This window comes from Ips typographus, linkage group LG8 (genome assembly GCF_016097725.1).
Source record: "Ips typographus isolate SLU linkage group LG8, UJ_Ityp_2.0, whole genome shotgun sequence".
NCBI lineage: Eukaryota > Metazoa > Arthropoda > Insecta > Coleoptera > Curculionidae > Ips > Ips typographus.
Genome location: NC_138429.1, coordinates 6182016 through 6206666, shown reverse-complemented (window position 1 = coordinate 6206666; position 24651 = coordinate 6182016). Strand labels below are relative to the sequence as shown.

The window sequence follows — 24651 nt, the reverse complement described above, 5'->3', positions numbered from 1 at the left end:
ATGTCAATGTCAACTCAAATGTAAATGAAGAAGAAAAAAAGAAGAAAAGTGCTAGCTCAAACAAACCTAACCTAATTTTCTGACTTTAAATTAGATTTTAGTTTCTGTTTTGTGAATAACTAATTTTTATTTAAAAAAAAACATTTGTTAACAGATATGAGTGAGAATAAAGAATCGTTTAATCTAATAATAAATTTTTTGAGAGAATTGAATTGCTGTTATAGATGCATTATTAGATATTTAGGAGTGCATGTTTCAGAAAATGAGAATGCTTATACAAATCCTCAAGAGTATTTGCATGAACTGGTAAGTTTTACTCTTAAATTCCTACCAAATTAGTTTTGCAAAATCGAACAAGTATTGTGCACATGCTATTTTTCTAGTTATCAATACAACAAAACATTGACCTGCACAATAACTCTTTGGAATCTTGTGCCAAAAGACTTAAACCCAACATTTGCCCTGTGTGTGTTAATTGTTTTGACAACGACACTATAGAGAGGCTTGCAGATGGGTTTAAGCCTATCCCAGTTGAAGATTATGACTATAACAACTTTTTCTTCAATGTTAGTTTTCCAAAGTGTTTGGTGATAAGAGCACACAGTATGCTGTTACACTTAAAGTCCAAATTTCCTGAATTTAAATTTGGAAATTTGTACGAACAAAATGGTGAGTAAATTGACTGTATAAGACGAATTGATAAAATAATCTTATTTGCTTGTAGGATTGAAAGATGAAATGATTTTAGAGCAGCCACATAAAATATTTCGTGCAGCTGCTTCACAAATCTTCTCTAAAACCTTAAACAAAGATTACCATCCAAAATCTCATCTTAGTTTCCTTATTAGTATAGGATATGATAATGATACACTTGTAAGTAATTTTAGGTTTCAACACCTTAAAAAAATAAAACATTCTAGTTGCATTTCAGGAGATTGAAAATATGAAAGAAATAATTTCAAGAAAACAGTCAAATAAGGGCAGAATTATAATTAGTAGGAACAACATACCAGACTTTTTGAAAGATACAAAAGATGAGGTGTTTAAAAAATATTTCTTAGTTCCTCCTGAAGTACCTGACCATAAAGTAATACTTGACAAGATTAATATTGTGGTTGATCCAATATATTTGGGGGGCAGATACTACAAATTTAAAAGGAATGTCGGTCAAACCCCATGGATTATTGATGGAGTAAGTGTGTCAGAACATAATGTGCAAGACATAATTTTTGATGCTGTTTCTGATGTTCTTGGGTTAGTATTTTGCCTTGTTGTATTAATAAAGATTAATGATATTTATTTAATAGTTTATAAGCTTAAAATAAAAAAGTGTTGCTTCATTAATACAATTTACTAAATGGTTGATATTGAGCAGAAAAAAAAACAAGAAAACTTTTAGGTTTTTTATCAAAGACTTTAAGAAAGTAAATAACATTTGTAGAAACTTTCTGAGTTGGTTGTTGTTAAAATTGGTTTTGTTCTTTTATTTGAGAGTTGATCTTTCTCTAAAATAAACTTACCAATTTTCCTGGGTTTCAAAATCATAAATAATAATTCTTAAATCTCAATTTTTGATGACATTTGAATGTGACAGTTGCACATCAGGTGCAAAATAACACAGTCTAAACTAAACTTGTGGATTTAAAAAAAATTGTCTGATGTATTCTGTTCAGGTTTAAATTAAATCTTAGTAATAAATTGAGAGGGGAAGGCATCCAATAACTCCCACCAAAAACTAAATTAGTAACTTTTTTTTTAGTACAAAACAATAATAAGTATGACATTTTGGCAATAAAACTTTAATGCATAAAAAATCCATTTAACAAATTTTAAAAATTACCTTTATTTGTGTAAAATGCATTTTTTTAATTATTTAATTTGATTTTTGTTGCTAATATGTCATATTTACTATTATTTAAACTAGAGGAAAAAGTTGCTAATTTAGTTTTTAGTGGCAGTTATTTTAATTGAACGCTTTTACCTCAAAATTTATAACATGACTCAAATTTTTAAAATTTACTACCTGATGGTTTATATGGCAAATAAAATAAGAGTTTGAGGTTCATTCACACACAATCTTTCAGGGGTGAAAAATAACAAATTACCTATAATCATAATAAACAAAGCCTGCACTATTAAAAACAACAAATAGTAATAGAAGGAAATTAGTATTTTATTTTATTTATTTTTTTATTGATGACTTTACAAACCCTCCTGAAAGTAATTATATCCCACATAGCAAAATTATGTGCCAGGCAGGTAGTTTCAGACAGGGGTATATTCTCAAATATATGCCAGATATGTGCCCAGTATATGAAAGTATAGGTATTCCCAATATGTGCCTGGCATAGGTATTACTTTGTCCCTTTAGTTTATGTGCCAGCCATGTTTCTCAGGAATCTAAAAATAACATTGATGAAGGCGGAAATTTCAAAATTGTATTTTTTTTTGTAATTTCAGTAATTTTTGTTTGGTTTACGCGTTGTAATCTTCTTGTGCTTGAATTAGCTGAACAGCTGAATGAAAATGTAAGGTTTTAAAATAAGAAGTTTTCATATTTTGCTTTTCTTATATCCATTTATAGTTTATACTATATTTTCATTATTCTCATTCACTTTGAAATAGTGTGTTAATCTTGTAACAATTTTACGAAACTTTTCAATTTATAACACACTATACAGAAATCAGTTTTCACTTCTCAGACATACCCCTGGCATATACTTATTGAAATATTTAAAAAGTTAAATTTGTACAGCAGCCAGGTATATGCCAGGCATATTCTCAAATTCATATGTGGCTAGTGGCTATGCCTGGCCTGTATTTTTCACATGAATATACTTTATTTGTTATGTGGGATGTAAACTATATAAATGCCTAAAAAACTGCACCTTATGACTAAAAACAAAAAAATGTTTGATGAATAGAACTGAGGGTAATATGTTTAATTTTAGTTATGATATTTTAACCTTAATAATTAGTATTTTTAGGCAGTTGGTATATAGTACTTAAGCATTTGGTATTTCTAAAATGATTCTATAAGCCTCTGGTCATTTTCAAAAATTGTCAGAAAGTTTAAAAGACTTAGAGGCTTCTGACAATTTTTGAGATATTTTCAATAGTAGGTACTTAAGCATTTGGTATTTCTAAAATGATTCTATAGGCCTCTGGTTATTTTTAAAAATTGTCTGAAGGTTTAAAGGACTTGTGGAAGCTTTTGACATATTTTGGGATATATTAGATAGTACTTTTAAGCATTTAGTATTTCTAAAAAGATTCTATAGGGCTCTGGTAATTTTTAAAAATTCTTGGAACGTTTAAGGGACTTGTAGAGGCTTCTTACATCTTTTAGAAACTTTTTCAAGGTTCCACAGGATAAAAATTAAATTGGAATTCGATTTTTTACTCTACAAGATCTCTCCTATAGTGGAAATTTGAAGCAATAGGCTTATTATTAAAAAAATATTTACGAAAAGCGTGTGGTAGCATTTTTGCCGCGGATTTGAAGGTATCTGTATAATCTTTAAAGTTTGGCTGCCTCGATTGTTTTCCGTGAGCCGTTTATTTGCGTTTTTCCTAGAAATATATCTAATCTAATTTTCTAATTAAACCTGTAAGACCTCAAAAAAACTAATAATGAATTCAAAAATATTCGCTTAACTAATTTTATTGCAGTTGTACTAAAAGTGATATGACATTTACTGCAAGTGGAAGAGAGGATGTAGATGTTCGAATGTTGGGTTCAGGAAGGCCGTTTTATATTAAAATTGAGAATCCAAAGCAACGACAGTTTTCTGCTGATCAATTTATGCAAGTAGAAAAACAGGTAAGTTTAATATAAAATTGTGTTTTGGCAGAACTTTAAAAATGTTTGATTAATGAGCAAGAATGTGTCCAACCATGTTTTTTGTTTTAAAAAATCTCGAAACTGTCAAAAACACACATTTTGACTAAAAGTGCTTCAAACAAATTGTAAGGCCACATTTGCTGTTTAAGATAATCCACTCCGAATTAGTCGCAGTAATAAAACTACAAACAATATACGCCTCCGATTTAAACAGAATCAAATTTGGGGAAGAACAAAAAAAGAAAACTTACAGGGCTTTATGTAAAACCACAGCACCAGATATCAAAGCCGTTGTAGACATAATAAATCAGCAAAAAGTTTTAGATATCTCACAACGAACTGTATTAAGAGTTTTGCACCGAAGAACGTTGATGTCTAGGGACAAAACTATTTACCACATGAAAGCTACTGAGATTCCAGGTAAATAGTAGGAGGATAGAAATGTGTTTTTTTTTAATAATTATTTTATTAGGGCATAGCAATCTATTTGAACTAGACCTAGTAACACAAGCAGGCACATATGTAAAAGAGTTTGTACATGGTGATTTTGAGAGGACACGCCCAAGTATTAGTTCACTGATTGGTTATCCCAGTGATATGGTTGCCTTGGACTGTATTGATATTGATTTAGTTTGGCCTGAGGATGATTTACAAGCAACAAAATAAATTTGTTTTGTTTTACTTTTGTGTTTTTCTTTATTCAAGTCAGTCTTAAAAATATATTTACATTTGTCCACATTGAACTATAGTGACAGGTATTTTTGGTTTATTATTAGGTCCTGTAGGAACATTTTCAATTTTACGCATCACTAAAAGTCCATCTATCACCCTTCCAAACACAACATGCTTACTGTCTAAAAAGTTACACTTTGCGCACGTAATAAAGAACTGACAACCGTTCGTATCTTTTCCACTATTAGCCATGGAAAGTAGACCTGGGCTGTCATGTTTTAACACAAAATTCTCATCTTGAAATGTGCCACCTCCATATATGCTCATTACTCCTGTGCCATCACCCTATTATGAATTATTATCAACTACATGACTAATAACAGTTAATGTGAGTTACTATGCTTACATTAACAAAATCACCTCCTTGTATCATAAAATCTTTGATTACTCTATGAAAACCGGCTCCTTTATACCCAAGTGGAACTCCGTCTTTTCGAAACTCCCCAGTACAAAACTGTCTGAAATTTTCACTAGTTTTTGGTACTACATCCGCAAACAGCTCAAAAATCATTCGGCCAATTTCCTAATTCATGCAAATCAAGTTAATTTGAATCAAATTCCTATTAACAAAGTACTTACTGTAGTCCCTACTGCAACATCAAAGAAAACTACCGGATTGGCAGGATGTCTCAGTTGACTTTGGATTTGGTTCCAGTTTGGCATGTTGAATTCCAAGTTTTAAAAAAACAGCAATTATTATTTATTTTTAAAGAAAGTAATTTATGTTTACTAGTTCTGTTTGCTAGGTTAGGTAAAAACCGTTTGTTAAATGTTAGGTTAGGTTGTCTTTTGGAAAACTGTCATCATCAGCTGTTTGCATTTAGTATTTATAGTGGACTAAGTGGACGTAGGACAAAATTAGGTTAGAATGCTCGTTTGTTTGTTCATTTCCCAGCTTTTTATTAAAACAAAATAGTTATTACTTATTTGTCTATGTTGGTTATTTAGTTTCGTACAATGGTAATGGTTTAGTTTTAATAGTATCTGAAGAAACACGATAACCATAAACAGTAGAAAGTTAGAAAGCATTTCTCACTTCTCAGGACAAGATTCAAGAACAAGAGTACCAAATCAAAGAACTAGTACCAACAATCAGCGCCATCTTTAGATTTTGAACAATGCCATTACCATAGAAAACACCTTGGTTCTGCTCCTGAGCTGCACATGAACAGTAAAGTGAAGCAGCAGTAATGGTGTTTGGTACTATGGTACAACCCATTTAGTGATAATGACATAGGGCTTGATTTTTCTGCAACCACCCTCAGTGGAAGTGGTACCAAAAGAATTCGAGTACTTGGAGTACTTCTAGACTAGTACCACTATCAACCACTAGATGCCAGCAAGTGTTTACACTTATTAAATAAGGTGAAAGAATGTTATTGACCCCAGTATTTTTACAGCTAAAATTAGCTAAAAATCATGTGATTGGGTAAAAACTGGAGAGAAACCGTTAGCTGAAGAAGCAGAAGGAATTTCAGGAATCCAACCAGTTGCAAACAACTGAAATAGATTTTTAATAAAGGCTTTGAAATGAGTTGAATTTGCAGATTGTGACCTAGGTTGGGGGAACTTGACAACTGTCTGTCTCTGTTTACCTTTTTATTTTCATAATTTGCATCCTATTTGACTGGTGCACCAGTAATCACATTATTAGTGTTTACAAGACCATCTGTGTTCAGCAGTGAAAAGTGAAAATGAAGTTTTGCAGTTTTATTTCCTAAGTTCAAGGTAATTTTTTCATTACAAGTTTTTATTAACAATGTGTAATTTCTTCAATTTTTTTGCAGTCTTAATCACTGAAAGAGCAATGATGTTTATGTTAGTAACCTGTTGCTGATAGAATAGTCATACAAAATGCATGAGTTATTTATGCAAGTTTTAAAGAACAGAGACTTGTCAAGGGCTGGAGACCTTTTTTCTGTACCAGATGTTGTCATAGTGAATGATCTTACTAATGTGGTAAGTGATTTGTTTTTATCTGTAGAAGTATAGAATATGTCTTATTATATTAAAATATGTCTATGCTCATACATTACTAAGTGTTTAATTGGAAACTTTATTATGCTGGTTTATTTTATAGAAAGGAATGGTTAAAAACCTATTAAAAAGTAATGCAGTATTAACTCCAAAAAGTGACATATAAGCACTAACTTGTTGGCAGGAGACTGCATTTGTTTTGAAGCTCAGTAGAGTGAACAGTGTGACTCACAGTGAGCAAACTGTGAAGTGATTTTAAAACTCACTAATCAGGTGCAATACTAGTGTATATTGATATTTTGCTCTATCAAACTATCAGTTTGATTCAAAACAAATGGGGTTATTGTTCAATTAATTTGATTATATGATAGGCAGGTGTGGAAGTTTGAAAATAGAAAAATTGCCAAATTTGCTTTAAAAATACTACTGTAAATCTTCAGTACATACTCTATTAAAACCTATACCATAAAAAAAAAATTTTTTTTTTGGACCAAACTACTGCAATAATTAAGGAATTAAAAATGGCCCCCCTAGTGGTCCTGACGTCACTTTAGAGTAAAAACACTTGGGATTCACTTTTTTTAGACCTTGCTTAATCATATAAAAAAAATGAAAAAGTTTCAAATAATATAAAAGAAACTTTGTAAGGGACATATTATAATATGATATTATTATTATATTAGTTAAGTCAGAGAGTTGAAGCTAATGTGAGGTAACTGAAACAGCTGTACCTAATTAGGTAAATTAATTGTGTAGGGCTCTGAATATGGTTTTGTCCTCCTCATACTTAAAAACACATTGCCAAAACCTCAAACAAAAGAAATCTAGTTACAAAATGTTACAAAAAAGTGGGTTTTTGACAGATTGACACATGTCACTTACACAGTGATTTTTGTCAAGCCCGTTAATTTTTAATGGTTCTGTCTTATCAGAGGTTTCCTATGCATAGTTTTTTGAAGTTTTGATACCTACCTAGAGGGTTGGTCCCAATATATTAACCAGCTTGTGGCGATTTTATTTTTACAAGTAAAATATGACCTCCTAAATGACCAGAATATATTATTGACTAGTAAAAAAAATTTTTTAATAGACCACCTTGTATATTTTCTGATTGATTGATCTGAATTTATAGAACTTTTTCTTTTGATAAGTCGTCCAGTTTAAAAATTGTAATTTTATGTGTCCAGCATGCCTAACAAATTTGACGTCCCAATGACGTAATTTTACAGTTATGTTTTGCCTAATTTCTAGTTCTTCCATTTCTCTCTCATTCACTATTCTTTGGTTTTTTAATTCCTCAGTTGGTGAATATATAGTTTGGTTTGGTTCAATTACGTCATCGTGACGTCAAATAATAATAACGTTCAGTCCTTTTGATTATAATTATTCATGGCGACTGATTTTGAAAATAAATAAAATTAGTTACTATAATTACTAATTAGTTAACTCCTTTTTTTTTTCATCTTTGCTAGGGTCTTTTATTTTATTGAGTAACATTTTCACGTGACCTAGGAAAAGTCCTATAACTTTTGTATTAACAGTTTTTTCCTACCTACAAAAATAAAGTCATATACCTATTTCGACACAATATGAATATGCAAATATGTATAAGAAATTTGAAATTATCCCTAGAATATCAAGAGTAAGAAGATGAAATCACTGCAAACTACTGCTCTTAAACAGGTATGTAGAAACAGTCCACCACAGTCAATAACCAACTGTCAAATGTTGTCACCTTCACTGACTGATTGTGGCAACATTGATTATCTTATTTTGTCAGAATAAGTTAAAATATGGTAGTCACATTGGCCTTGGCATAGTAACACAACTGACACAAGTCACTTGTAAGGCTCTGTCAAAACAATTGGTTTGCAATGGTTATCTATCTCTTTCTCTTCTTACTATATTGATTTTTTATGGATGATTTAAAATTTTCAATAGCCTTGTATAAAGATATACCTATACACAAGACACAAGAACTGAAGAAACTGAGAGAATTGAAAAGTGAAACTTAAATACTTGGTTTAATGCTAGAGGATGTTAATGTATCCAGTAACTTACTACAAGACAGTGATTTTAATAATGACAGCTTTGCTAGGTTCAGGAAGGGTTTTCCCATGAGTTGATGAATCAGAACATACAAATACGCCGTCATTGAATTTACAGGATTAATGAAAAAAAAATAATTATCTAACTCTTAAGTATGAATAATGTGCAAAAATAAAAATATTATAATAGCATAAAATTAAATCTAACAAAAAAGACGCAACTTATGTCAATATAGAGCAATAAAATATGAACAGCACAGAATGATGGAGCAGGCAGATTGAAAAATACTTATCCATAAAATCATTACTTAGTTTAGTGAAACTAAAATAATAATAAAAAGGTAATTTTTTAGAAGCATTTTCACTCTTTCTGTGGTTGTGTCCATTTTTTTTAGATAAAAGAAATCACTACCGTCTCTTCTCTTCCTGATTATGTAGACAATGATAATGATCAAAGTGTGGTGGAAATATGCATTACAAGGTAAATCCGCTTTTCAATTTTTAAAACTTACTACATATTACATGATTATTTCGGTTTGTTAGAGTTACTTCTTGTATTCGCGAAACTGGTAGTATTGAGCAGCACTGTGAAGCCTTGGTGAACCTTTTGGAGTCCTGTTTACATCACAATTTGCAGGTTTCCAGCCGAGATGAAGATCCTCCTCACGCAAAAATCTCAAGTGATATTATATCATGTATATTCCTGGTAAGGTGCCTAAGTGTTGTGTGCTTTAGGTGTTACTTTGTGTCCTTTAGAATTATAGCAAAGAAACTGTAATGCAGCGTGCTTTGCCGGTTGCCGTTAAGTTTTTGCATAAGGGCAACAAAGAGTTGTCGCGTAATATGGCTTCTTATTTATCTTTAGCAGCTATGGAACACGCTAATTTACTCACGCCACATGTACAACCTATCATGGATTCTATTATTTCTGGTAATACTGTTTAACGTTTACTTTCTTGCTTTAACTGCTTGTTTTTTTTTAAGGCAATTACCCTTTATGTAGAGTATTACCAAATATTTATGACGTTTCGCCTGAACCTTTTCAAGGACACGCCATGGCGCTAGTTTCTTTGTTACCGCATTGTGACAACCAGGAAAAACTGGCTTTGTTAAACTTATTTTCTCTAATGGCGAAAGACAATCCTTTAGTAAGATGTCTCATTTGTCATATCAAAAATTCTATTGTAAATCATTGTATTTGTAGCTTCTTGAAGCCAGCGTTCCGCAATTATGCGAATATTTATCTAGTTCTGTAACAGCGGCAGCCACATTACAAATATTCCTACATATGGCCGAAAAGCAACCACTTTTACTGGCTGATCACGTGATTGCTATGAAACAAGCCGCACAAAGACATCCACAAACGGTTTGTCTTGCCGCCCAAGTAATTGGAGCTGTGGGAAAGCTGAGTAAGGTTGGCCAATCACAGTGATGGATTAAAAGTGTAGATCTATATTGGTGATGTTTTAAATAGGATAGAGCCCAAGACGCTCTTAATTTTGTCTTGGAATATTTACCTAAAGCGGATAGAGGCTCTCAGAGTACACTTTTAAGGGAGGTTACGCTGTTATGTACTTCCTACCCCATTTTATTTACCGACAAAGTTCTTGCTGGAGTTAGTCAAAGGCATCACAGTAGGTAAGTTATAATTTGTATGAGTTCAAGTTTATTTTTTAATTGATGCCTAATAAATAAAAGGGTGTTATTAATTCTTTAAGATTTTTGGTTTTCAGAGTCAACGATTAAGGCTGTTTTTTTAAATTCTTTAAATTGATTGACATAAAAACGGTTCAGAAAAGTTTTTTCTATTTCTAGGAAGACATAACAATTTTTTTCAGCAAGTTTAAACGCAAACCAAGCGCGTCAAACCGACGAGTGCGTCACGAGGCACGTTTCATTTCGGCCACATTCAGCGCTTGCGATGTTGTCTATTCTAGTGTTATTAGTAATTCTCATTTGGCTTGTTTGTCAATTAATATCAAAGGGAAAATGGCTTGTCAATACTAAATGATGTCAGAATGCACAAGTTTCACCAAATCCACACTAGAAAAGATTAATTATAGTGCCATTAAACAAAGGAAAGCTATTCAAATATAATAGTATATTTCGTAGGGAGGACCTACCTTTTTTAGGATCTTTGTAGGTGTAAGGGGGTTTCTTATAGTATTTAAAGGCATACGAACTTTTTATAAACGAACTTTTAAGGTTTAGAAGACTTGCAGAAGGTTCTGGTCATTTGAAACAATTTTTCTAAAGTGTAGGACACTTGTATAACCCTCTCACAACTCACAAGTCTTAGAAGGTTTTCGATATTATTTAGAGGCATCTGGGAATTTTAAACGATTTTTCTAAGGTTTATGACATTTGTACAGTCCTCTGCCAATTTTTAGGAGGTTCTCGACAGTATTTAGATGTTTCTCGGCAGCTTAAACGATTTTCTTAGGTTTAGAACACTTGTAGAACCCTCTCACAATTTTTAGAAGGTTTTCGATAGTACTTAGAGGCTTCTGAGAATTTTAAACGATTTTTCCAACGTTCCGGACACTTATAGAGACGTCTGACAATATGTTTCTGGGCATTTTAAATGATTTTTTTAAAGTTGAGAACACCAGTAGTCCTTTGACAATTTTTAGAAAATGATAATTCCTATGTATTTTTGCAAATCGTTTGTTTTGCAGATTGACTTATTTATTAATATAAAAATTGGGGTTAAAGTCTTATTTAAAAATACTCGAACACCCCTATACATGGTACTGCTACTTTTCTGCCTTATTAGTGTTATTAGTGTCAAATACTGATATCTTTCCTACGCACCGACTTGAATTAGTAAAGGTCAACATCATCAATTTTGAACGATTTTACCCTTAATAAATTAAATTAGATGAAGCTTTTTACAAATCCTTCTTTACCCATTTGGAAACGTTCTTATTAAGAGAATATATTTAAAACATGATTCAAGTATACAACAAAGTTTACGATGCATTCAAGACAACAAAGAAAATTAAAGGTATTAAAATTTGACCGGTCACAAATTTGCAGAGTAGGAATTCTACGCGACGCGACGTGCCTCGTGACGTAGGAATCGTTTTTGTCTCACGTCATTGACGACTTTTTTTATTACCAAATATTTTATTTTATAATTTTAGTGTCGGCATATTACTAGACGACCTAACGGTTAAAAGAAAAGTTTCAACCAAAAATAAATTTGGTGCAAAACCCCTATTGAAAGTCATTCAATACTTACAATTTAGGACTAGTTTGGTTGTATTATGATTGTTTATACTATTTTAGTACAAATCAATTGACTCAAAATAGTCAAGTAACATCTGGTGGAGTGACAATAGTGAAAGTTGGAGGACAGCCGCTTCCTGATAAACCAACACCGCAAGTTAGCACTGGAGGCTATACAAGAAGGGCAAAATTGGGTGATTCTAGGAGTACAGGAAGGTAAGCTTGTATTAGAAGCCAGTTAATCAGTATTTACTTTTGAATTAATTTATACTGATGAAGATTTGTCCTTATTTGCGAGGAAATTTGAAAAATCTGACTTTTATAGGTTACATACTGCTCAAAACACTAACAGCCATAGAAGTATGACCAGGTTGAACGTAGCTGGAGGCTCAGTAGGTGGTTTACACAAAAGCATGACTAAATTGAGTACTTCACGGTAACTATTCATCAAATTTGACGATTTTCCCGGTTGAGGTGCTATTTGGTAAATTTTTCTACAGGGAAATAAGCAATCAACCCAATTCATTCACTCCAGTGTCATCTCCTGTTGTAGTGAGTGGAAGTAAATGGTCCGGTACAAATGTAAAAGTAGCAAGCGGTGGAGTTACAGTTACTACAATTTCTCCACCAAAGATCCAACGCCCGTTAAGTCAAGGTCCGCTAAGTCTATTAAACAATAGCCTAGGACAAGTAAGTTTGTGTTAATTTTTGAAAATTGGTTGAATAGCTTTGGTACATTACAGACACTGATCTCATCAATATTGTCGTCACCGCCTCCACCAATTATTCCAATAAATGGTAATACTGTAACAATAAACTCCGGATATTCGGGCACAATATCGAGCAGTAACCAGGTGAATATCTTGACGACCGGGACCAGCTCAACGACGCAAAACATTTCTGTTATTCCTAGTAGTCCTCCGCCGGAAATGTTGAATATTTCTCAAAGTACGGTAAACAATGCACCTTTGACTGGAAGTGGTAAGTCATTTATATTGTTTACTTTTATTACTATTAAAATATGTAGGTTTGTTTGAATGATAAAAAAAATAAATTTTACATAATTTCTTAGCGGTAATTAATTTTTATTATTTTTTAATATTGCTGCGTTATTCAGGGATACAAGTTTGTTTTTAGAGTGGTAGGTATAATAGTTTTTTTTTTATAAATCAGGTATTTCATCAATTCAGCTATAATTTAGTCAGAACTTTAATTAGAGAATACACTTTTGACTGAAAAACGAATTTTATCAAACTAATTCACAGTTGCTTTTCATTGTTTTATAATAATAATAATATCCTTTATTGCCAACCTAATAAGGACCAAGCAACGTCACAGAAAGCGGGTGGGTCTAACATGACACTACCCAATACAAAACTTAATAACCACAGTCCAAATAACATAACATACCAGGTGTCCAAGAGCACCCTGGACATAGGAGATTAACATGGGAAAACGGTTTTGATTTTTTTGCGCCTGTACGGTTAATTTGATTGAAAAATCGTATTAATAAAAGTTGTAGTACCTATCACGGACTAATTTTCTGTATTTTTTTCAGATCTCTAACTTGAGCCCTTTTGTCGTAAAACACGAACAAAAATGCGAAAATTTTAACTTTTTACCTGCACTGTATAAGCGGTTGTCGAGCAACCGTACCAGCAACAATGAAATGTTTACCCATTGCAGGCCAAAAGTTTAAATTTTCTCATTTTTGTTCGTGTTTTACGACGAAAGGGCTCAAGTTAGAGATCTGAAAAAAATACAGAAAATTAGTCCGTGATAGGTACTACAACTTTTATTAATACGATTTTTCAATCAAATTAACCGTACAGGCGCAAAAAAATCAAAACCGTTTTCCCATGTTAATCTCCTATGTCCAAGGTGCTCTTGGACACCTGGTATAAACAAATAACATAACACATAACATACAGTATGTCCAAGATTTGATTTTCTATTCAGGAATCTTGCTTCCCGTAAGAGCTACTGCAAAGGTTAAATGGGGAAAGTTTTAGAGAATTTAATAGGCAATCCAACACCGTTTTAAAAATATTTAATTATAAAACGACCATTTTCAAAAAAGTGCTTCAAAGATTTAAAATTTGGCTTAAACATTGTTAGAGCAACTTTTTAAGGACTATCTTTCTGTGTATTTTGTTTTCAGTTCCGACGTTTCGGTCTCAAGATACCATCATCAACTTCTTTTTTTCTTAAGGACGTCATTTTGTTTTTTTATCTAGTTAAAAAGAGCACGTTTTTTGCATTAAAATGATGTATTTTTTTGATGCCAACTGTCAGTGAGGATGACAATCAGAAGAATAATTTTGTTAGATTTAGCTGTAATTGTTCTATTTCATATCGCACGGTGAAAAGTGCCTGTGATTGGACTATTTTATATCGCACAGTTCCGGAAAGTGTAGGATTCTGTATTCGTTCAACCATTGGCAATTGCCTACTTATCCGTTCTCTAAACTGTTAAGGACTGAACCAATATCCATGTAGGAGTAGAAAAAACTACTTTTTGACTCATTTCCTCATGATAGTGTCCTGTTTTTTTTTAAGTGAAAAACCTGGCCGTGAAAACTTTTTAACTTCCTAAATGGTCAAGTCCACTTGTGTAGTAGTTGCGTAATTCGCAGCACTATTCTGCGTGCACATCTAGTAACGTATTTTGACATAGTGTATGGTTTATTCTTGTCCCTCGTTAACTTTTAGAAAGATTAAATAAATGAATGTCTTCGACAAAAAAAAAACATTCACTGCCTTTTTTAACAATTAAAGGCACGCTCATCATGTTTCGGGCCTATTAGAATCCATCATCAGGAGCTAGAAGCCTAATTTATAAATTGCACTTAACCTGAATTAGAGAGAAAGGACAGAAAAATACGAAATTTGAGTAAAAAACGTAAAAATTGACTTGAAAGGTGGAATATTAGTTTTGTAAGTCAATTGTCAACCCTGAAACTTTCTACAACTAAAAAGTCAAAAATTATGAAAGTTGACTTGCCGTATACCAAATTTGATTGTCTTAGTCAATATTCATGTTTTGCAAATTTTTAAAATCTGCCCTCATAGTGAAATTATATTCATGGGAGCCAATGTTTATTTTTGAATTTGGTCTATACGGACATGCAATTTGATTATCTAGTCAATTTTTATGACAAATTTACCTAAAAATGCAAATTCCTAAAAACTGAATAAAGTTTACAAATGCAAAGGAAAGTCAAAACTCATGAAAATGTACTTAACGGTTATAAAATTGGATTGTCTTGATTAGAATTGAAGATCTTAAACATTTAGGTGCACTCTTGAATTCAATTCTCAATAACTTCCCTATTTGACATACTTTGCTGATACTTTTACGTCAATGGACAGCTAATAAAATGAGCTTTCCAAAAAATTTAATATAATATCACTTCGGTTGGTAGGTTTAACGGTTTGGCCGCTAGAGGGCTTCAAATATTGGCAATAAAGATTTTGAACAATTTGGTACAATTTTGCATTCAATCCTAAATAACTTGCTTATTTGGCATGATATAAACAAACATGCAAATGGTTAACCTGGGTATTACATTGTTACATCACACCATTTTACTTTCATTTTCACCATGTATAATGAAATAAGCTTTCCAAAAATGTAAAAACTTTTTTTTTTCAAAATACAACCTAACCTTACGTTTGGTTAGGTGGTGAAACGTTGTACGTTTTAACAGCGAAGACAGTTAGTCCCGTGTTCTATTTGTGATCCAAAAGAGAAAACCATCGAAAATATCATTAATAAAGGTTAAACAAATCTTAAACTTTAGGAATTAGAACCATTATGTCGTACTATAACCATTTTGTTACCTTACTTTGGAAAAAAAAAACTCTTAAGGGACACTACACACTAAATTTCACTTAAACTAATAAATGAGTTACTATTAGTTAGTATTAAGGTCAGGGCGACCTTTAAAAGGAGGAAAATTCTTTCTGATGTACATTTTTATGAAAAAGCGACAGGGAAATGTTGTTATTAAGAGGAAGCAGGGATATTTTAGTGAGAGAAAACCGGTTAAACCTAAAAGTTAAAAACACAGTTGACGCTATTGAACAATATGTTACAATATTTTTCTTCTCCTCCCAAAACCGCCTTTTTAAAAACATTTATAAAGTAAATTATACAGTATTTTCCCCATTTACAGGTAATGTAAACGTGAGTGGTCCCACAACCGTAATTTCCAGAAGAAGTAACAACAATAATACTAGCGTTACATTAATTAATCAAAATTCTATAACCAATCAAAGAATGAGTGTGTTCGAGCCTTACCCGATGCGGGACACAATCCAGGTAAAAGTTTATTAAAAAAGGCAGCGTTTAACCGGATTAGTTAACTTGTATGAACATTTGTAGCATTTTTGTGAAAAGCATTTGGATAAAATTAAACTTTACATGGAAAACGTGTCCTTAAGAATACCTTCACCAGCCAAATGTACAATTGAAGAGAAACGGCAAAAGAAGTCGGCCAAATTGCATTTTGCTTGCCAAGCCCGAGGTCAACATTGTTTGTACTCGAAAACGTATTTTACCATGAGAACTAGAAATCCACGGATTTGGATCCATTTAATGTTTATTTCTTTACAAGTCTGTTGAGCGGTCATTTTGATATTGAGATGTTATGGAATGTACATTTTAGGCAAGACATTCGCACGCTTTAAGTTCCAGAGATGCGCAGGTAGCCAGCTTGAAGCATTGTTGGGACATTTTGAAGGCTGAAAACAAGACTTTTTTAACTCTGGTCACTAGTGCTTTCCCATGTTCAAAGGTTCAACTACTTTTATTGTACTATTTTAGTTGTAATAACACTTTTTTTTCATAGGATCAAGAAGCACTTTTAAGTGAATTACGACATGCAGGCTACTTTGACGTATTTCAAGTTTGCCCTTCAAATGTTGGGGGATCGGTGGATACGTTGGAAGGAAGCGGTCCTTTAAGTAGCATTGGTGGTATTAAATGGGGCTGTTTTCTTTGTGCGCACCCTGAAAAAGCTATGGGATTTTTGCGAGGTAAATTGCAACAAATTATTTATGATTTTCTATTAAAAAATGTATTTTTCTCCAAAGTTCGGAAAGAATAGAAGTTAAATTTGGATCGTTTGTGATTATTGCTGTGACTGCTTTTTTGACAAAGGCTAAATAATAAAATCCCGAAAATTATTTGCTATTATAGAGAAGAATGTGTGTTCTTCCTGTTGGTGCACATTATTTGTTTTTCAGGTGATACTCAACCCGTTATTGAAGGGCAACTGAAAGAGAAAAAGGGGAAATGGAGGTTATTCAGAAGGTGGCGAACTCGATATTTTACTTTATCTGGTGCACATTTATCGTGCAAAGGCTCGGTAAGTCTAGAACGTACTTTATGTCGAATTTACTGATAGGACAATTTTTGGAAATGCTTTTTTGAATTTTCTTGACGTGGATTTATGCTTTTGACAGAATCTTTACACAGAACACAGTGTGTTCTAATTCTTCATTGTTGAAAAACCCACCAGTTTTAATTTTGGTATAACGGTGATTAATATTTTTTTGTTGAAATTTAGAGTGTAGGCAAGGTTGCTTTCAAACTCGTTTTCTAAAATATTTTCGACTTTGCGGTGTTGCCAGATCAGTCGGAATAAACCCCAACTTTTGATTTTCAAATGAAACCTCATTTTGAATTCCTCGCAAGACGGCTAGTAATTATTCTTAATACTCCCCTACTATATTCATAAAAATAGTGAATTTGTCAGCAAAACGGTAGTCTAAACAATAATTAAATTCTCAAGTTCTGAAAGGTTTGCTGATGTGTCCTTTTGTCCTCAGTTAGACAATACTACATGGTTAAAAAGCCCAGAGACAGAAAATAAAAAAAATCTACAGGTTGGTCAATGTTTACCTTTTAGTCGGACAGATAGAAAAACTGCCAAAAGTTCGTTTTTTTAAATGAATCCATTGGTGTTTTATGGTTTGTATTAAAAGAACATTAAATTTAAAACAAATCCATGTATACTTTTCCTATACCTAACTTCAACCGTTTCTGACTTATTAACAGTTTTTCCTTAAAGTGAGCATAAAATCGTAATCCATAGTTATCTGGATACGAAAACCTACTTATGCTTAATGATTAGTTTGTAATGATATAATGATGAATAATGATTGTTTCTGTAACTACAAAATGCTATGAAAGGTATTGTCATGATTATTATCATCCTGAAGATAAGATTTACTCAAATCTCCCTCACCTCCTAGTTGCATGAAAATATCGTCATAACTGGCATCAGATTCACCTTGACCATTCATTCTAATATTCTAGTAAATAAAGAAAATTTAAATAAATAAGTTTGAATAAAAATTCTATTATAGGGATGCCAAGTTACTTTTAAGGTAAATAACTAAACCTATCTAACTTACTTTCTACCTAAAAATCCTGCTTCGAAATATATCATTGAAACTACAAATGTCTTTAATACAAAAAATTACAAACTACTTACAACTAATACTCTTCGTCAAAGAGTCCAAATAGTCCAAAATAAACCGTCAGTTGACCAATCTTCTTCTTTTCCGTTGAGGTGGATTTTTAACTGCAAAGGCTGTATCTCGGTAACAGCCGGAAGGCCTCCTCGGTTATCGATTTAACCACTTCTGGAATAGGTCCTCTATCACAATCTGCTCCATGTCATAACGTGGACTAGACGGTACAATTGCTAGTAGCACTCGGTATTACACCCAGTAACTTCCGTTCCGGAAGGAAAAAGCTTTCTAAGATCCCCTGATCTTCAATAGTCTGATTTTTGCTCGAATTTTTTAGAAAACTGACTTTCCAGCTGTCATTAAAAGTCTCTCTTGACAATCAACAACCAAAAACAAAAAAAACCTTTTTTCCCACCTTCTACCTCCACGTACCACCTTTTTCACCTCCTTTAAAGTTCATCAAGTAATACTGTTAACTTTCTTAATAACTACATACAATCCTACTAAAACTAACTATAATGGTAAACACTTGACATCCCTACAAAAATGTACCTTTTCTATAAATAAAATAAATACATTTTCTTTATTTTCTTGAAAAAAAAATCCTTATTTTCAAGACAGTATCTATCAAACTTAACACTGTTTCAAACGTTTTTTCTTAAATTGTGTGATTCTTTTCAGTACAAATGGAAAGAAATAATAATAATTACCCCAGTGCTGCTATTATGAATTTATTCATAATGTATGGAGAATGTGACCGAATTATCAGCCGAACGTGCAGAAAATTCAATAAAACTTATTCAAACCTAACGCCGATTGATACAAGAAATTTTAAAAGAATTCCAGAAAACGTCATTAATTTCGGATTTAGTAGAGTTAACAAAAATTTAAAAAAAAACGGTAACCTCTAAGGAAGTGAGTGTTCTGGCCTATTTCGAGGCATATTAACGTTCTTCGATAAGGTGTGCAGAACAAGATTTGGGTTTATCATATGCATCGATCCAAAGAATATTAGAAAAACATAATTACAAATTTACAAGAATTAAGCGCTTAAGACCACCAACAAAGGACCCAGTTTTGGAAAGCTCTAATTATCCGCAATCAAGAGAATCCTCGATTCCTTTCAAACATTATTTGGACGAATGTATCTAAATTTACCCGAGAAGGCATTTTTAACAGAAAAAATAGTCATTTTTGGTCTCGAGAAAATCCTCATTGTACCAGGGATTAAGCACATCAAGATAAATTTATTTTCAACGGTTTTTGTTTGGTTATGGACAATCAAATCTGGTATTTTATTTATGACGAAAGTTTGACTTCACAAAATTACTTAGAAGCCAATGGACATCAATTTGAACATTTATTGTAATTATAAACTTTTAGATGTTTAATTTATTTTAAAATTCTTCCGCCAATTGGCGTTCGGTCTAGATAAGTTTCATTGAATTTTCTGCACATTCGGCTGATAATTCGGTCACCTTCTCCATACATTATGAATAAACTCATAATAGCGGCACTGGGGTAATTATTTCTATCCATTTGTACTGACAAGAATCACACAATTTAAGAAAAAAACGTTTGAAACAGTGTTAAGTTTGACAGATACCTGTCATAGCATGTTGTAGTTGCAGAAACAAAAACTAATCATTAAGCACAAGTAGGTTTTCGTATCCAGATAACTATGGATTACGATTTTATGCTCACTTTAAGGAAAAACGGAGGAGAATCTCATGGCTTCAAAACCTGAGAAAATGGTTCTCTCTTACCACCACAGGACTTTTCAAAGCAGCAGTCAACAAGATCAGAATAGCCATGCTAGTAGCCAACATTCGAAACGAATAGGCACCTTAAGAAGAAGAAGGAAAAACTGTTAAGTCAGAAACGATTGAAGTTAGGTATAGGAAAAGTATACATGGATTTGTTCTAAATTTAATGTTCTATTAATACAAACCCTAAAACACCCATCGATTCATTAAAAAGAAAACGACTAAAGGGTAAATATTGACCAACCTGTAGTTTTTTTTCATTTTCTGGCTCTGGGCTTTTCAACCATGTAGTATTGTCTAACTGAGGACAAAAGGTCACAATAGCAAACCTTTCAGAACTTGAGAATTTAATTATTGTTTAGACTACCGTTTTGCTGACAAATTCACTATTTTTATGAAATATCTAAGAAACGGTGCAAGATAGGTATAGGGAAGCATGAAGAATACTACTTACTAGCCTTCTTGCGAGGAATTCAAAAATGAGATTAGAAACAGGGTGGTCCATTTGAAAATCAAAAATTCGGGTTCATTCCGACTGATCTGGAAACACCGCAAAGTCCAAAATAATTTTGAAAGAGAGTTTGGATCCAACCTACACTCTAAATTTCAACAAAAAATATTAAGCAGTTCTGTAGATACTTCTAATATACCATCAGCGTGAATCACCCTGTATATAATCTGAATTAAGAGATTTCTTAAGCAGATGATATCAATGCAATTAAATCATTTTTAGAGTGGTGGAGAATCGATTGACGTAAATCAAATTCGATCAGTAAGAGTGTCACGTGGGGCACGCAATATACCGAAAGCATTCGAGATATTTACGGAAAATCAAACGTTAATTTTGAAACCGAGCGATGGGAAAAACGCCGAGGAATGGGTCCAGTGTCTTAGCATTGTGGTGGCGCATTCCCGCGAATCCGGCCAAAACGGAAAAGAGACCCGAGGTAAGAGTAACAGTTTGCCAGCGAGAGGTTTTGGAGGCAGTCGAAGCCATATTTAAAGAAAATTACACGTTTTTAACTTTAAAAAAAAATGCTAAACCATCCTAAAAAAGTCTCATCATCTCGAATTAATTAGATCTCTTTTTCTTTTTAATAACTGATGGACTTTGTACTTAAAGTATGTATTACCATTTGAGATCTGCTAGATATACGAAACGACAAGACATTCCATTTATTTTATATAATTGTTGTGACTTATACTTGAACTTTAACAGCTTTTATAAAAAAAAAACATGTATTATTTTTAAGGTAACGCTCCCTGTATACATTTTACACAAAATGCAGGTATGGAAATATCAAAATTATCCATAGTAAGACCATAGACTAAATGATAAGTATAGACAAACGAACTAAAAATTAATTTTAGTAAGCAGCGTGAGATGGCACCCCTAAACGCATAATCTTTTGACTGTTGGAAAATATCAGTTTTAATGCGGCGTTGTCTAGTTGACAAATCACATAAGAATATAACAGATTTTGTGTGTGTTTTCTTAAATTATTGTGTTTCACTTCGTTGTATTTTTAGTTATGTTATTTGTTATTAGTTTATTTTTTACTTATTTATTTGTACCTTAAAATGGGTCACGAGATTTAGAGTTTAAAACTAAAAAACGGTCACGTAATCTTTAAAATTAAATTTAATTATTGAAAATAGTCATGTGACATTATATTTAATTTAATATTAATAATCTTAAAAGAGTCACGTGACCTTTTTTTTCGTTTGAATCTCAGTTCAAACTGAAAAACGGTCACGTGACCCTTTAAACATTATTTCGCTAGTTATATACAGTCACGTGACCATTTGCACATTATAAGGTGTCAAGTAACTCTTCAAATAATACTTTGACATCCAAAACAATCGCGTGACCTTTAGGATTTCGTTTTGACGTTAAAATAATTGAAAATTGTCACGTGGCCATTTGCACTGTAAAGAGGGTCACGTGTCTTCAAAAATATCAGCTTAAACTGAAAAACTTAAAATTGTCATGTGACATTATAAATTCCATTTTTAATCTTAAAAGAGTCACATGACCTTCAGGATTCTATTTTGACGTTAAAAAAGAGTCCTGTGACTTAAAATAAATAGAATCATCTTTATTATCGATACTTCAAACCAGAAATTCTTATCTTGTTTAGTTTTCAAAAGACGAGTAATTTAACTCAAATTTATTAAAAAAATCAAACTTTCTTACGCAGTTCAGATGGGATAGCAAAAGAAAGCGGATTATAGGAAAAGTTGGCAACTATGTCTGCAATGACGAGCTGTATTAGCGCCATCTCTTAGACTTTACCTACAACTGAAGCGGCCGAAATACATTAGGAAGCGCTTGAAGAGTAAACGGCTTCCTTTTTGGGTGCCACTTTAATTACATTGCGCTGGTTGTCTGTACTTATCATTTAGTCTATGGTAAGACTAAGGTAGATCAACAATGGTAAGAAGATAAAATTATTGACCACTACATCAGACACACACTGATGAAGTGGACAATACATTGACACCTTTTCCCCTGACTGGTTTCCTGTGGATAATTTTGAAATTTCCATTCCTGTATAGTATAGTCCCAGTGTATTTTTTTTAAATGCAAGTCCTAAAGAGCGATTATCTTATTTATTATTAACGCCAAAATTGTATTTTATTATCCATATTTTTATTAGTATTTGCAAATGAACGCTCAGAGAATGTATGTGTATATTTGCGGTTGTATAGATATTTTATATTTTTCTTAGATGTTTGTTACTTATTTTAGACATTCCAGATTTTTTTTATACAATGTATATTTTATCTTTATTGTTATAAAATAAATAAAAGATATTACTCACTGTGTGTTTTATTTATCGTACATTAGTTTCAAAGCACATCTAGAGCTCGAATCAGCTAAGAAAAGGCCACAGGCGTCATCAAACGATGATGTCACGATCTCTGTACGTCTCGCTTTAAATATTGCTGCTCTCGTTACTTTCCAAGTTGTTGCAGCCAGTCAGTGGCGTGCTATTATTTTATCAGTAAAATGAAACATTTTCGTCGTTTTTAATAAAGAAAATAAAAGACAACAAGTTTTTCAAAGGAATGGAAACTCCTTCTGCTTCTTTCTTCATAAATTGTAAGACGTTACTGACGATTTCACGGCCTTGGCTGTATATGATAACACCTTTCTTTCCAACCTTTTTGAAAGACATTTTGACAAAATAACGTTTTTTATTCATAACACTATGTGAACTTCAACTGCGACCATCAACAATACAACCAAAACACCAGACTAAAACGGAACCTAACCTAACCCCCTAAGTCTCCCTGTCCGCCACTACATTTTTTTAAACTTGGCAACACCGTTTAGAGTGCCGGCTAGTAAAAGCATATAAAAAGGTCCAAATGTCCCTGGCCGCTGCCGCATCTGTTTTAATTGTGTCCAAGTAAAAACCGTACTACGTTGCCAAGTGGCTTTTTGACCGCTTAACAATATATTTTCGGGAATATTTTAATAGGACGCCTCTGATTATATCTAATGCGACGGCAACTGTAGAAGGAGAAAGAAATAGTTTTAAAAACTGCGTCATTGATGATGCGGTGGCCTTTTCTCATCTGATTCGAGCTCTACATTAGTAGATCATACGAAAAATCTTTTAAGACTTATTTCAATATAATGTGGATTATAAGCAACGTCTAAAAAAATGAATCCCAAGTATTTTTACTCTAAAATTAAAAACAACTCATTACATTACTTATACTTACTTTTATGAGAAAATAATCAATAAAAAACACACTTTTTCATAAAAATTTATTTTGCCAACTTATCAAGTACGTAGAATAGTGATTTCATAATACATAATATAAGAATTGGTACAGCAAACCTACTTAGAAAAAAACAAATTATGGTAAGAATGTAAATTCTTTGGATTTTTCTGCAATTATACACAAAATATGTTACACATCTTTTAATCGTCGCAACTGAGCCATAAAACCATCATTTGGCCTAATACAGGGTCTTGCCTTTTTAACAGCTTGAAATGCATCTTCAAAACTTAACTTTTGATATAAAATTAAGTATGCTATTACTACTGATGCGGAACGACTAACACCAGCATTACAATGCACTAATACATTTACTTGATCATCTAAAGAGTGAGAAATAAAATTCAAACATTCAGGGAGAAATGTTTGCAAGTTTGTGAATTCCAAGTCCAACATTTTCACATATTTATAGGTAATGTGAGGGGATTGTACGCAAGGTTTAATTCCTAGACTTAGGACGTTTTTAACGTTATAAGCATTTAAGACATGCAATTCACAACAATCTTGAGAACCTAAATACAGATGGTTGAGGATTTTTGCAGGAGTGTCGTCTGGTTTAGTATCAACTACAAAACCTTCACAAACTTCGTTTAGTTTGTGAACTTTGGAATTTCGCTCGATGAATTTCTGACCGTCTTGAGTGGTTACGATGGTTTCCGTTGGCTTAAGTGACGTTCTCTTTTTTTGAAGTTCAGATAGAAAACTCATGATCCTCTTCTAGGTTTATGTGTTGCCTAATATCAAAGATACATTAAGCAAGTATTCAAAATTTTCA

The 24651-nt window shown here is 32.5% G+C and overlaps 4 protein-coding genes across 7 annotated transcripts; 2 read left to right on the top strand and 2 right to left on the bottom strand.

Moving 5' to 3' along the window:
- Window positions 1-62: 62 nt before the first annotated feature.
- Window positions 63-4525, top strand: Pus10 (Pseudouridine synthase 10). Its single transcript, XM_081985149.1, has 7 exons — window positions 63-306; window positions 384-669; window positions 725-873; window positions 932-1254; window positions 3673-3823; window positions 3994-4264; window positions 4317-4525. The coding sequence occupies exons 1-7, from the start codon at window positions 157-159 to the stop codon at window positions 4508-4510; spliced, it is 1524 nt and encodes a 507-aa protein (XP_081841275.1). The 5' UTR covers window positions 63-156; the 3' UTR covers window positions 4511-4525.
- On the bottom strand, window positions 4512-5393 carry LOC145732723 (peptidyl-prolyl cis-trans isomerase H). The gene is made up of 3 exons (XM_081985191.1): window positions 5156-5393; window positions 4923-5099; window positions 4512-4861 (listed from the first exon to the last, which is right to left on the bottom strand). The coding sequence occupies exons 1-3, from the start codon at window positions 5237-5239 to the stop codon at window positions 4568-4570; spliced, it is 555 nt and encodes a 184-aa protein (XP_081841317.1). The 5' UTR covers window positions 5240-5393; the 3' UTR covers window positions 4512-4567.
- A 259-nt stretch (window positions 5394-5652) lies between these two features.
- On the top strand, window positions 5653-22905 carry melt (ventricular zone expressed PH domain-containing protein melted). 4 transcript variants are annotated; one of them, XM_081985103.1, is made up of 19 exons: window positions 5653-5919; window positions 5977-6304; window positions 6364-6535; window positions 8997-9082; window positions 9145-9307; window positions 9358-9532; window positions 9586-9749; window positions 9806-10015; window positions 10076-10239; window positions 11893-12048; window positions 12158-12268; window positions 12333-12522; window positions 12576-12813; window positions 16011-16156; window positions 16220-16450; window positions 16503-16631; window positions 16686-16872; window positions 17083-17204; window positions 20815-22905. In XM_081985103.1, the coding sequence occupies exons 3-19, from the start codon at window positions 6431-6433 to the stop codon at window positions 21082-21084; spliced, it is 2847 nt and encodes a 948-aa protein (XP_081841229.1). In that variant the 5' UTR covers window positions 5653-5919; window positions 5977-6304; window positions 6364-6430; the 3' UTR covers window positions 21085-22905. The 4 variants fall into 4 exon arrangements, with proteins under 4 accessions (XP_081841229.1, XP_081841231.1, XP_081841228.1 ...); XM_081985105.1 differs by having other exon boundaries at window positions 5653-6304; window positions 20815-21028; window positions 22283-22905; XM_081985102.1 differs by having other exon boundaries at window positions 5653-6304.
- Window positions 22906-23848: 943 nt separating this feature from the next.
- LOC145732720 (dual specificity protein phosphatase 19-like) lies at window positions 23849-24585 on the bottom strand. Its single transcript, XM_081985189.1, has one exon. It carries the CDS (start codon window positions 24582-24584, stop codon window positions 24009-24011), a length of 576 nt encoding a protein of 191 aa, XP_081841315.1. The 5' UTR covers window position 24585; the 3' UTR covers window positions 23849-24008.
- Window positions 24586-24651: the final 66 nt, after the last annotated feature.

Coding starts and splice junctions, on each gene's coding strand:
- melt (XM_081985103.1), top strand. CDS start 6,431: ATGCATGAGTTATTTATGCAAGTTTTAAAGAACAGAGACTTGTCAAGG. Junction 9,083..9,144: donor GTGGAAATATGCATTACAAG/GTAAATCCGCTT, acceptor TCGGTTTGTTAG/AGTTACTTCTTGTATTCGCG. Junction 16,873..17,082: donor AGCTATGGGATTTTTGCGAG/GTAAATTGCAAC, acceptor TTTGTTTTTCAG/GTGATACTCAACCCGTTATT.
- Pus10 (XM_081985149.1), top strand. CDS start 157: ATGAGTGAGAATAAAGAATCGTTTAATCTAATAATAAATTTTTTGAGA. Junction 670..724: donor AAATTTGTACGAACAAAATG/GTGAGTAAATTG, acceptor ATTTGCTTGTAG/GATTGAAAGATGAAATGATT. Junction 874..931: donor GATATGATAATGATACACTT/GTAAGTAATTTT, acceptor GTTGCATTTCAG/GAGATTGAAAATATGAAAGA.
- LOC145732720 (XM_081985189.1), bottom strand. CDS start 24,584: ATGAGTTTTCTATCTGAACTTCAAAAAAAGAGAACGTCACTTAAGCCA.
- LOC145732723 (XM_081985191.1), bottom strand. CDS start 5,239: ATGCCAAACTGGAACCAAATCCAAAGTCAACTGAGACATCCTGCCAAT. Junction 5,100..5,155: donor ATGTTGCAGTAGGGACTACA/GTAAGTACTTTG, acceptor TGCATGAATTAG/GAAATTGGCCGAATGATTTT. Junction 4,862..4,922: donor AAGGAGGTGATTTTGTTAAT/GTAAGCATAGTA, acceptor AATTCATAATAG/GGTGATGGCACAGGAGTAAT.